The 12,890-nt window shown below is 31.1% G+C and overlaps 1 protein-coding gene across 3 annotated transcripts in view; it reads left to right on the plus strand.

Moving 5' to 3' along the window:
* The first annotated feature begins 3,828 nt into the window (after positions 1-3,828).
* The window catches only part of LOC117174479 (dipeptidyl peptidase 9), a 14,691-nt gene continuing 5,629 nt past the window's right edge, over positions 3,829-12,890 (plus strand). The window contains exons 1-7 of one of the 3 annotated variants that reach the window (XM_033363632.1): positions 3,829-4,026; positions 4,377-4,455; positions 7,367-7,635; positions 7,726-7,860; positions 7,970-8,132; positions 8,264-8,505; positions 9,406-9,720. In XM_033363632.1, the coding sequence (XP_033219523.1) occupies positions 4,444-4,455; positions 7,367-7,635; positions 7,726-7,860; positions 7,970-8,132; positions 8,264-8,505; positions 9,406-9,720 (1,136 nt within the window). In that variant the 5' untranslated portion in view covers positions 3,829-4,026; positions 4,377-4,443. Of the gene's footprint in view, positions 4,027-4,047; positions 4,456-7,366; positions 7,636-7,725; positions 7,861-7,969; positions 8,133-8,263; positions 8,506-9,405; positions 9,721-12,890 lie in introns of those variants that run through there. The other 2 variants (XM_033363634.1, XM_033363633.1) reach the window with 2 other exon arrangements.

Genomic DNA, 12,890 nt, shown 5'->3' on the forward strand with positions numbered 1-12,890 from the left:
ATAAATATCTGAGTTTCGAAGAACATGTTTTTTTGACTCATATTTATTTTCTCGATTTACGATTGGACCGTAAGACATAAAGAATTTGAAATCAATAAATATTGCATCTGAATGATAAAAATTCGTATTCCTTAATGCTATAAAATTATCTTTTGAAGTATTAACTTTTAAAGTTAAAGAATTAGTATCGGGAAAAAATAATAAATAACATTTTTCGCGCCGTGTATCCGTGTTTAATAAATATGTAAATATATGAATATTATTATTTTGTATATTATTTAAAGCATAAAAGTTATTTTGTAAATATTATTTATATGCGGTCGGATGTAAAATAGTTAAATAGTTAAATTGATCCTCTTTGGGCGAACAACTTTTGCATGGTAATTTTTTGCGTCTTACATTGTATCGCTTTTCAAAAAAATTTAATTCAAAAAGGCAAAAGGCATCAAAGGCATAAAGTGCACATTTCTGCTTTGTTCCAGTAGAATTTTGGAAAAAATAATTTTCAAACAAAATAAAATTAGAAGCTACGGTAGAAAGCTGTAAATCTTTAATTTTTCACAGAAAACAATTTTTTAGAGACAAAACATTTTAATTGTATGGTGAATTAATCTCTTCGTTTACGTATTCTGTAGTTTCCTGCACGTAAAACATGTATAAAATGTAATTATAATAACAAATGCATTTATTTTGCAGAGCAGCAAGCGAAAATACTCTCGACATTGATATTTTGGGTGGGTGATTCAAATTACTAACAGGGAAATTTTGGTAAACTACTGAATGACTAAGACTAAAACTAATGTCCGTGCTGTAGAAAATAGGGAGGGAAAAATTTGTTAGATATTCAAATGTTTGACTTTTTATACTCTTGTTTTGATAATAAAGTATTGGTTTCATATCGGATAACATTTGCAAGACTAGTTCAATTGGATTGTGATTTAGCACGCACATTTGGGGGCCTAATAGAAAGATCAAGTTCATTAATCATCTGTTTTGGATGAAAATTCTAAAAGTTGGAGAGTTTTTACACGTTTTTTAATAACAAAAATGATCAGACTTATAGAATATTCAAAATGAATAAAAAAAATTTATAAAAATGAACATTTCGCGCCAAACAACGCACGATATAAAATAAGTGAAGAGAAGAAAAATGTTGATTTTTGAAAGCCCTACAAGATTTTCATGACAACTTTTCAAATTTTCTTTAAAAATCTATAATTAAAATTTGGATTGCACAACACCTAGTGAAAAATAAAATATATATTTTTGTGGTAACTTATAGAAGAAAAGAAAAAATGTGGATGAACAAAAATTGTGCACCTCAAAAAGATCTGAAAATTTGCAACGAAACACTTCTTTATAGGGCACGTAGTTTCTGTCTTATTTATAAAAAATAACATTTAAAATTTAATAAAAAAAAAACAGAAATTTTGGAGAAAAAAACAAAAGCTACGAAAGAAGAGGTAAAAAATTTTTACATGAAAAAGAGCTGCAAATTTCTCACCTAAAAGATCTACAGATCTGTTATTAATAAGTTTGAGATAAGGGATGTAGATTTTCTTTTAAACGTAAAAATAAGAGTAAAAATAAAAAATTAATTTTTTGGAACAACGACACAAGAAAAGAAAAATAATATGAAAAGAAAATTCTTTCACTAAAAAAGATGTACACATTTGTTATAAACTGTTGTTCTGAAAATATAATTAAAATAAAAAATTAACCTTTGGGCACAAGTTGTAATAAACTGTTTAATGACGAAGCTGTTCCTTTTTACTGGTTTCGCATTATTTAACTATTGTACTTTCAACAGCATCTAAATAAGACTTCAGGAATAACTTTTATACTTCAAATTTTATACCAATTTCAGTTTAAAACGCCTTAAATCATGCATATTGACGATTTTTATTTTGTCAAACACATACTTTCACGATGATTTTCTTTACAAGTATTTTCGTAAAAGTAAAAAATATTGACTCATATCACTTATTTATATGCAAAAACCATTAATTTTAGTCATATTGATTCATTAGTTGACATTAGTTTTCCTAATTGTAATTTGAATTACCCGCCCGACATCTCACAAGAGTTTTGTCGTCTGCTACTCTCCAAACTTCATGCATTTCTTATTATTATTATATATTATGCATGTTTTATGTGAAAAAATTACGAAATAAGTAAACAGAACGTCTAATTTATTCTATTAATAAAATATTTCACTTCACCCTTTTTTGTAAGAAATTAGTGAAATACCTCTGTTTACCGCGATTACTGGCAATTACCGGTAAATTTTTGGGATGGCTATTACCGGTCACTTCTACGCGTAAAACATGTATAATATGTAATCATAATTACAAATGCGTTCAGTTTGGAGAGCTGCCAATGACAAAACTGTTGTAACTGTAACATTTTGCGCGAGAGATTAAGATTACTATTAGGGAAATCTGTTCAAACTATTGAATAAATAAGACTTAAGCTAATATTCGTGCTGTAGAAAATACAGAAGGCAAAATTTGTTAAATGTTTAAATGTAAGATTTTTTACATTCTCATTTTAATAAGAAGCTATTGTCACCATGCTAATGCTATTTACTACCATTTTTTTAATTTAAAAATTCTATGTGTGGCTATTCGTAGTACTTGAACACTAATAATTTAATCTTATCACGTGTTTTGATAAACAAAATTATCAGAGATATAGGATTTCCAAAAGAAGAAAACTGAACAAACAACAATGCACAGTTTGCGTCAAGCAACGCACCATGTAAAAAAGTAAAGAGACGTAAAGCGTTTCTCTTTAAAAGATTTATAAGATTTTCATGCAAAATTTTCTAATTTTCTTGAAAAGTCGAAAATTAAAATTTGTACAGCACAATAAATAATAAAAAATAAAAAATTCCAGTTTGCGGTAAACTATTCAAGACACACAAAAAAAAGATAAATTAACTAACTTTGTGCACCCAAAAAAGATTTACAAATTTGTTAAGAATCTCTTTTTTATAGAACACCTAGTTTTTGTCTCATTCGTACAGAACAACATTCAAATTTTTTTTTTTATTTAAATTTTGGACAAACGACGCAAGCTACGAAATAAAAAAGTAAAAGCTGTACTCCTGAAAAAACTTGAAATTTGTCACCCATAATTATTTGATAGGACACATACTTTTTGTTTTAATCGTAAAAAGTAACATTAAAAATAAATTTTTTTTGTTGAAAAGCTACATAAAACAAGAGAAAGAAAATTATATGCAAAACTTGTTCACCCAAGAAGGATACACAAATCTGTTATTGTTAATTTTGAGATAGGACGGGTAGATTTCCTTATAAACATAAAAATAAGAGTAAAAATTAACAGATTAAATTGTTTTAAAAACGGGACAAGAGACAAAAAAAAAATGAAAAGACAAAAGTTGTTCAAGTAAAAAAGATCTACAAATTTTTTATAAGCTCTTGTTACAAAAATATATTAAAAATAAAAAATTAACTTTTTGGGCACAAGTTGCGATAAACCGTTTATTAATAAAGCTTTATTTACAGGCTATGCAGTATGCACTATTTAACTATTTAACTTCCAACAGCATAAGAATAATATTTACAAAATAGGTAAACAGAAGGTTTAATTTATTATGTGAAAAAAATATCAGACTCTAAACCTTTTTTTTCTGTAATAAATTAAAGAATTACCGGTTTTTACCGCGATTGCTGGTAATTACCGATAAATTTTTGGTATTACTTGCCACAATGGCCATAACAGGAGCAACTCTGTCCAGGCATAGATGGGTAGTGAAATTCTCTATATGCCAAAGTTGGGGGTATGTTCATGTGTATCAGTATCAGAATCAGAAGAGTTGGAATTCGAATCAGGAAAAAGAGGTGTCATGTTCGTGGTCGTAGTGACTGGTTGTGACAGTTATCCTCGATTTTGTGAGTTCTACTTTTGTGTCATGTGTCGAAACAATTAAGGCGGAAAAGAATTTCCAAGTAAAGGCAAAAGAGGCGAGACGCAGCAGAGACTACGCAGAAAGTGAAAGTGAGCCTTCATTAAGAACCTAACCTCAAAATAAACCCGTTCGCGATACAAATTGACAGCAGGGACATCAGTGTTGCTTTTTTTAATCTTCACAGTGACCCACCTGCCGCTATGCTATCTTGCTCAACTTTACTTCTCGTTTCATTGATTCATTCAGAGGCCCTGCTGTGTTTCTGTTCTTAAATATTTTTTTTATTTTTTATTTCAAGTCGAATAATCAATCTTTTTGCAACGGTGTTACTTCTGCTGTATAATCTGCTATATTGCCGAATACGAACTTGCCCCTTGACGCACTCTAAATTTAGGAGAAAGTGTTACAAAGAAAGTATCAGAAAAATCTCTCTGTGCAGCTAGGCGTCCATATGTGAGGACATCTGAGTAAAGTTTATCGATTTTGTGGGAGGAAAGTGACTTCTTATGTTGCTGGATGTAAGCCTCAATTCAATATTTCAAATCTCAATTTTAACGCTTTGTCATTTTGCTCGTAAATTTCTCGGCTGTTAACTTAAGTAGCACTTCAGGATATTTCTGCATGGAGTCTCTTTTTAATATTTCTGTCGTGCCGAATTATTATTATTATTATTATTATTATTATTTTTTTTTTATTTGAAAAAATTTAACTTGATCGTTCTTTTCTTTAATGAAATTTAAATTAATTTTCAGAAATTTCTCAAAGCCGAATAAAATCTTCTTTTTTCTTGTTCGACAACCAAGTTTAAATACCTTTACTTTTCGATACTTTGAAACTTGATAAAATCAGTAAAGAAAGTCACCAAAAATAATATCTAGCAACAGATACAACTATTAAAAATGAAAAGACTTGGAGATTTAATTTTTAAATATTTTATTCATAATATATGTATGGAAAATGCTTATTTACAAGTTTTGAACAATCCAAAAGAATTGTTTAAGGTTTTAAGCAAATTTAATAAACAAATTTCGTTTTTTTCTTTGCGTTCCGGTTACAGTCGCCACAGACAGTTACATTTTAATTTCTGAAAGAAGTGGTGGTAAACTCTTAAAAAATCACGAAATTGCGGATTTTTTAAATAAAATTGTTTGTAACAAAAAAAAACAATTTTTGTTCATTGATGACATGACACAAGAAGTGCGTATTTCCAAGTTTTTTAAAAGTTTATTGTTTGATCAAATGAAAGCTGCCAGTTGAAATTTGACGAAAATCTACATTTGTCAAATTTATATTGAGCAATTAACAAATTTTGACACCTGATCACCTGTGAGAAAACCGGGAGAGAAATATTGCACCGGGAAATTTCCCGTATTTAATAATTTGCGCATTTTGTGACTTAATTTGACAAATTACATTTTTTGATAAAAAAATGTATCCACTCGTTTTAAATATTACTTATTACTAAATTATATGATACTTATTAAAAATAGACTTTTGCCTTAAAAATTTCTATAATTTTAATTTACGATTATATTTTGAATGGCCAATATTCTAAAACAATTTAATCTTTGAGGTCTAAAAACTAAAGTTCATTCTGGAATTAATTTTTAGATTAATTTTTCGAGGTTTCGAATTTTTAATTTCACAATATTGTAGTTTCAAATTCAAATATTAAATGAGTCATGACCATTTTGTTATTAAATGTTTCAAAATTTTATATTAAAGGCCTTTGTAGTTCGTTTTGAATTGAATAATTTTAGATTTAAAGATAACCCAATTTCGAATTAAAAAGCTTAAAATTGTAAAATATCTAAAAATAAAATCATATCATAGCTATATTATTCTGTATTCTTTGTCTTAATTTTTAATTTTCAATGTAAGATTTTAAAATTGTCCGATTTATTTTGGAAAGCAATAGTGGCAATTTAAATATTAGTAATTTTTAAGCGATTAAATTTACTTCTAATAATTGAAATTTTAACAGATTAGAGTATAAGACAATTTTAGTATTACCATTTTCGGTGACAAGTTTCAACGTTTGAGAGTAAAATTTTTTTTTATTTTTTAACGTTTCCCATTTAAAATTGCTATTTATTTCGAAAAATTTAAAAAAACATAATTAAATTCATTTTTTCTTTCAGAAAAAGTTGTCTAATCAGTTTTAACTTTAACTTGTAATTATATTATATAATGACAATTTAAAATTCTATAATTTCAGAAGCTTCCCTTCGAAAGATTCAATTTCTTTTTGAACATTAAATTGTCAAACCTTAATCGCTTTGAATTAAATTATTCAAATTTAAAATTTGTCAATCATGAATTATTTAATATTGAACAGTTTTAATGATAAAGAATACAGTTTCAATTTCTCTAAACTTTAAGTGACCCACTTTCCAAAATTTGAATCTTAAAGCACCAACATTTTTAACGTTTTGACATTGTGCTATTTTCGAAATTTTCAACAAAAATCATGAGACTCAGTTCATTTTCATCCTATTTTGCTAATGTCTTCGTAAATAATAATTTTGTCAATATAAGTGTATTTAAAAAATAGTTTTTATTTGTTAAGAACTGTTTAATGACACAATAAAATTATAGTAATTATTATTTATTGCGAGGATTACACAAAATAAAAGTTTTATCCCACGCACTTGGTACAGTGTTTTCCCCTCAACATCCAACGAAATGAAGTTAGCCGAGGATGAAGTGAAAATGCCTAATTTTCCACAATTGTTCCTATATATTTTTTCAGTGCAGACGCTTGCAATTCGAAATTATTAATTATTGGTTTACACATATTTAAAACCGCATATCAATCATTGGTTTAATAATGGATTTTTAATTTTACATATTTTCATGTTTTTAAATAGAAATTATTTTTCTTCATCAGATACAAAAATTGCATTATCCTTCTTATTATATGACTTGAAGTTAATCAATTTATTGAAAAAAGGTTTGCTGATATTTATCGACTTCCGCAATTGATAATATATGTGAAAAACTGCGGGTTTTGCAAACAGAATTAATTTCATTATAAACCGGGAGAAATCACAAATATTTACTGCAAGAACGGAGAGAAGAAATTTTTGAAAACAGTGGTCACGCTGAAGTAGTACAGTTTGAGCATTTTTTGATAAAACTTTTTATAATATATATATATATATTCAATATATATTCAAAATTTTAACACCATTGTACTTTTTTTTTAAACATTTAAGAAATGCCATAAAAGGTTCGTCAATGGATTAATCAATAAAGCTCGAAAAATGTCACCCAAAAAATTACTGATATAAACTTTTTCATGGAAATATTGGGACAATAAAAATGACACAATAAAAAAATCCATTTTCATTATCCTTCCTCTGTGAGAAAGCGATTGAACAATTTTGTTTTGATTGAAGCACATGAGATGAAAAATGTATTTTCTAGCTGGTTCGATCGTTCCTGAACTATTCTCCAGACTACAGCTTCTGCCCTTGGCAGATGCAATTTTTGTTCCCGTCCAAAATAGTGCAAGGCGTTATGGAGTTTTATAATGAAATTGGTGAACAAATGAGACAAGAGGGTCATGTTGGCTACTCGAAAAAGTCTTGGGCAGAATTGGGTGAAGTTGTTGGCGACCTTCGTCGAAGACTCTCTGGAATGCTCTCCGGTTCTGTACCCGGATCAGTTTCCTTCAGATCTCTGCCTGACGGAAGGTATACAAGCGCACAAAAATGGGTCCAAGTTGAGGGGGGGGGGGGGGGGGGGGGGATGAAAAGAATTTTCAACAATGTTTGTTTTTGCAGGACCAGAATCTATTTTCTGAGTACGTCAAGCAGCGGCTGTGAAACCACCCTCCTGTACGTGGATATCGGTCATTCGGATCACGCGAATGGATACAAATTGCACTGGCAGCCTGTGATAGAAGCCAATTTTCAAATGTACCTATACTTCTGTCTCGTGATGTCTTGTTTGTGCTGAAAATAATTTTTTTTCTGCAGTTCTCAGTGTCGCCGCAAATTCTGATATAATTGACCGAAATGATTTCAGTGTCGCCAACTCAAATCGCCTTTCAAAAGAGGAGCAGTTGCTCTGGGAGAGAAAAAGACTAGTGACCTTTGGAATTACGAGTTACGAGATGCATGCAGAGAGTGGTAAATTGGTCTTTCCGGCAGCAAGTAGTCTCTATCAGTGTGTGGACACTGGTTTCGTGGTAAGGCTCTTTAATAAATGATCCATCCTTCAAGAAATCAGCAACAGTAATCCATGCATTTCTCATTATTTCTCAAGACATGAACAAAAATAAAAGTTGGAGGACAATTTGATAAACTAATCATATTTTAGCCAGGTCCTTTATTTCCGTCAGAGATCCGAATGTCCACTCCTGGCGCCAAGTTGTGTCCACAAATTTGCCCCTGGAACAGTGCCTTAGTGGTTCACACGTGCGCGGGAGACTTGCACTTGTCCCACTGCATCACCGGATCTTCGGTCAGACTGACTCGAGCGAGAAAGGGTGGCCAGAGTTTGGCTGACGACCCGCTCACGGCGGGAACTCCGTCCTATGTTATGCAGGAAGAGTTTCTCAGGTACTGCACTCACTGCCTAGTTCATGCATTACTTTCTTTCTCCTTCTTCGTTATACTTTGACCTTCAAGCGTTCGCGCCCACTTGAGTCACACCGGTACTCGCCTACGACACCTAGGCAGTAAAGTTGAACTTTATACGAGGATGTACAATTTTATCGTCAGAGCCGAAGCCGAGGTCGGTAAAACGACATCTTCCTAGAAAGTTAAACTTTACTGCCGTGGTGCACACGATACTTTATCTGAAATAGGCAGAATAAGAGCACTTTTTTGGGAAAACGGCGCTCAATTTTACCGCGTATAAACATGCGTGGTGTGACGTTAAAAGTTCAAAATTCAATTCGCAGGTAAAATTAGGTTTGAAATGAATTCTTCGTGTTTTTTTGACTTTTTTCTTTCACTTTTCTTACATCTCTCACTCCCTTCTTCCTCCTTGCTGTCACTTTACGTGCCGCTCGTCTCAGTACAATAAAGTGCTATTTTACAGCCGCTCCGCAGGCAGATAGAGTGCGCTTGTTCTGCCTATTTCAGATAAAACTCTTTACTCAGACAACATACTGTTAGCCATCAACGTAATATATGTTTTACATGCAAAAAGTCAGTCTTTGGTATATCAAAATTGGGCAACATGGTAAAAAAAAGTAGACAAAGAAAGTAAACAATTAGAAACTAAGCAAGTAAGTATAATTTTATTTTTTAAGATCACTCGGTCTGTTTGCATTTCCTCGTTCTCAAACATCTGGCAATTATTGGAACTCACTGGTGTGAACGTGTCACTCGAAATTCCAAAAACGCGGTCACTTGACAGTCCGCGCGAACGCTTGAGGGTTAACCCAGTGATGGGAGAAAAAGCAAACAAATGATCATTTTGAACGTTCTTGTGCCCCCATCCGAAATATTTAGATATATTGGTTATTGGTGGCAGCCAAAATCTAGAGATGGAATATACAGGATAGTGTACGAGGAGGTGGACGAGAGCGACGTAAAGATATTCCGGCAGCCTTCGATGACGACGAGCTCCGAGGAAATGGATGAGTTTAGGTTTCCCCGGGCAGGCACAAGCAATGCCCGGAGTAATTTAAAGATGGTGCAATTTAAACTGACGGACACTTTGCAAATTGTGGACATTCAGACCCTGGAGTTGCAATTCCCGCTTCATATTATGTTTCCGTGGATGGAGTATATGGTCAGGGCAGGCTGGATGCCTGATGGTCGATAGTATGTATCAGTAGATATAATGTACAAATATTTGACATGGGCTGTACATCTGAATTACGTAGCCTATTAGTGCTCCAGTCCTCGATCCAGTCCCATTCCTCTCATTCTACGACATATTTTTCATCTTCTAAATTTTAGCCAACCTCAACTTAAACACACGTTAAACTTTACTGTAGCGCTTTTATGTCAAAAATAATAATGCTGCATTAGATTCGAAAGCAGTCGCAAGTTTTTAAAGCAAGATCAAGAGCACGCTTTCGGGGTTTCAAAATTAAATTGAGCACCTTCTGTACGGTTCACTGTACAAGTACTGCGAGTTGTTTCTTTTCCGAATTTTCAAATTTTACGTACACAAATTAAATACCCCTCTCTCCCCATGGAGCTGTTACGTAATTTAAGTACAGCCACTTGTCCATATAATACATAGTAAAAAAAGTTATTCTAAAAATCTCATATGACCGCAATTTTAGCTATCGTACTGTAAAAAATTAACTTTTAATTCGCTTGTACAATTTCAGTGTATAACAGTGAAAATTATTTGACGCCTGCGATATATTTCGTAAATATACGTATAGCATTACATTTGCACGAGACAATGAATTTACAAATAACAGCGTCTGGTTGCGAAATCCCTGAAAGTCAAGACCATGGGAGAGACACATGGCATAAAGGTGGAGAAAAATGATTAATATTGGAAAAATAGTACAGTAGAATCTCGATTATCCGAGGTAATGTGTGTGTGTGTGTGTGTGTGTGTGTGTGTGGGGATGGGGGAGGGGCGGTTACTTGGATAAGCGAAAACTCGGATAAAACAGCAGAAGTAAAAAATTCGAAAGAGTTATATTATTTTTAATATAATTTAAATAGAAAAATAAATATAAAAATTTAGCAAATAAAGATAAACAACTCACGAATATGGATTTATCTTTATTAACTTATTAATAATTGCAAACTACTGCGCGCATTCAGAATTAGACGTAGCAGCTTCATCTGTTTTATTAATAATTCTCCGTATTATTCGGGCATGCACCTCGGTTAATGTGGAGTGCTTGGATGAGACTTGTTGCCTCGGATAACGCGGAGCCTCGAATAATCGAAGGCCGGATAATCCAAGTTCTACTGTACATCCAGGCGGATAAGTCTTGAAACTGCATAAACTTTTTATGTCAATTCAACACTAGCAAACTCTCTTAGATTTACCACGCATTGTAGGGGTCAAATAATTTTCATCGTAATACTATTTAAAATTACAAACGACTTTTTTACAGTGTACTTGATTTAAAGTGACCAATCCAAAAGTAATTTCACAAGCGGGAAATGTGACGCTCAAGTGCAAGTGTGGGGCAGACGATTGAATCTAGAGAAGTGTCAATTTAGAAACTTCGTAGAGACCAAACAAGAGATACATTGTCTATTCTTTAAGCTTCTTTAAGCTCTAAAATTTAATCTTTTTGAGTAGTTTTAATTTGATAACTTATTTTTTTCTTATATCAGTTGAAAGTTTTGGAAAATTTTCGTCTTTCCAACAATTATATAAAACAAATAAACCTTGAATTGAAACTCACGTTCTGCTATTGTGGCTCAAATGGCTGCACACCGATTTCACAATAGTACATTGTGCAGCTAGGGAGGGAGGCAGAAATTTTTTGTCGAGCACGATATTTGCAGAACGAGTCGTGAGCCGAGGGACGCCGGAGACATCCGGAGCCCGTGAGGAGTACCTCCTGTACCTTGGACAATATTTTCTTCAAAACATGTTCAATATACGTCCTGGTGGGGGTAAAATGGACTAAGCCCCCCGTGTCTGAGAAATACCAATAGTGATATTATAAAATGCTCCGCAACACAGTGACGGCTTCTAAAGAAAACAATTATGACCTTTTTCATTTTCATTTACTCATACTTTACATTTATTTTCCGTAAAACATACTATGAAGTTCAATTCTAATAATTTGGGCGCTACTTTTTACGAGGATAAAAACTTCTCGGTTGCCTTCAATTTTTTATTTGTTGTTTAGTTTATCAGCTCTGATAGAAATCTTTTCATTCATAGCTTCCATGCTGTTCACATTATTATTTTTTCTTGTCAAATATTAATAATATATTTTCGCCCTTAAAATTTCCATAATTCAAATTTACGATTATATTTTGAATAGCCAATAATCTAAAATCATTTAATTTTTGAGACATTGAAACTAAAGTTTTCTTTTTCAATTAATTTTTAGACTATGTTTTGGAGGTTTCGAATAAAAAATTTTAATATATCTTCATATATATAATTTTGCTATTAAATGATTCAAAATGTCACATTAAAAGCCTTGATTGTCAGCTTTGAATTTAATAATATTATATGTAAATATAAACCAATTTCGAATTAATAGCTCAAAACTGTACAATTTCGAACAATAACAAAAAATCACTTCATAGAAATATTGTTTTGTATTCTTTATCTTGCATTTTAATTTTCAATGTAAGATATTGAAATTGTCCGAATTTTAGTTCAAGGCTTAAACAAATAAGTCGTTTTAAATTGAAAAATATTCTATTCGAAAATTTCTAGATTAAAAAATATATAAAATAAATATAAAAAATGGAGTTTAAATTAAAAAACGTAAAATTTAAACTATCCTCAATTAATACATCAGTAAATGGAAAATTTCGGTAATTTTAAGTGATTACAATTTCAGAATTCTGAATTTTCATGATGAATGCTAATTTTTTTATTTTTTTCCTTAAATAGGTTTTAATTTTTAAATTACAATTGAATTCGTAAAATGTTGAAAAGTATTATTAGCAATTTAAAAATTATTAATTTTTAAGCGATTTAAATTTACTTCAAATAATTGAAATTATAAAGAATTAAAGTACAAGAAAGTTTCAATATCACAATTTTCAGTGTCTACACTTTTTCCAATTTTAAATCAAGTTCGCGTTCGTTTAAGTTTCAACAATTTATAATTTTAGAATTTCAGAATCTTTGCCTTTGAAACATTCAATTTGAATCTTAAAATATTCAATTTTTAACGTTTTGGAATTCTCCTAATTTCGACGTATCAATAAAAAATCATGTTAACTTCATAATTCCTTAAGTAAAGTAATTTTTGTTTTAATTTCTAGCGCGTCGACTTAGAAATTATACAATTTAACTCCTTTTTCTAATTAAATTGTTC

Source organism: Belonocnema kinseyi, chromosome 6 (genome assembly GCF_010883055.1).
Source record: "Belonocnema kinseyi isolate 2016_QV_RU_SX_M_011 chromosome 6, B_treatae_v1, whole genome shotgun sequence".
NCBI lineage: Eukaryota > Metazoa > Arthropoda > Insecta > Hymenoptera > Cynipidae > Belonocnema > Belonocnema kinseyi.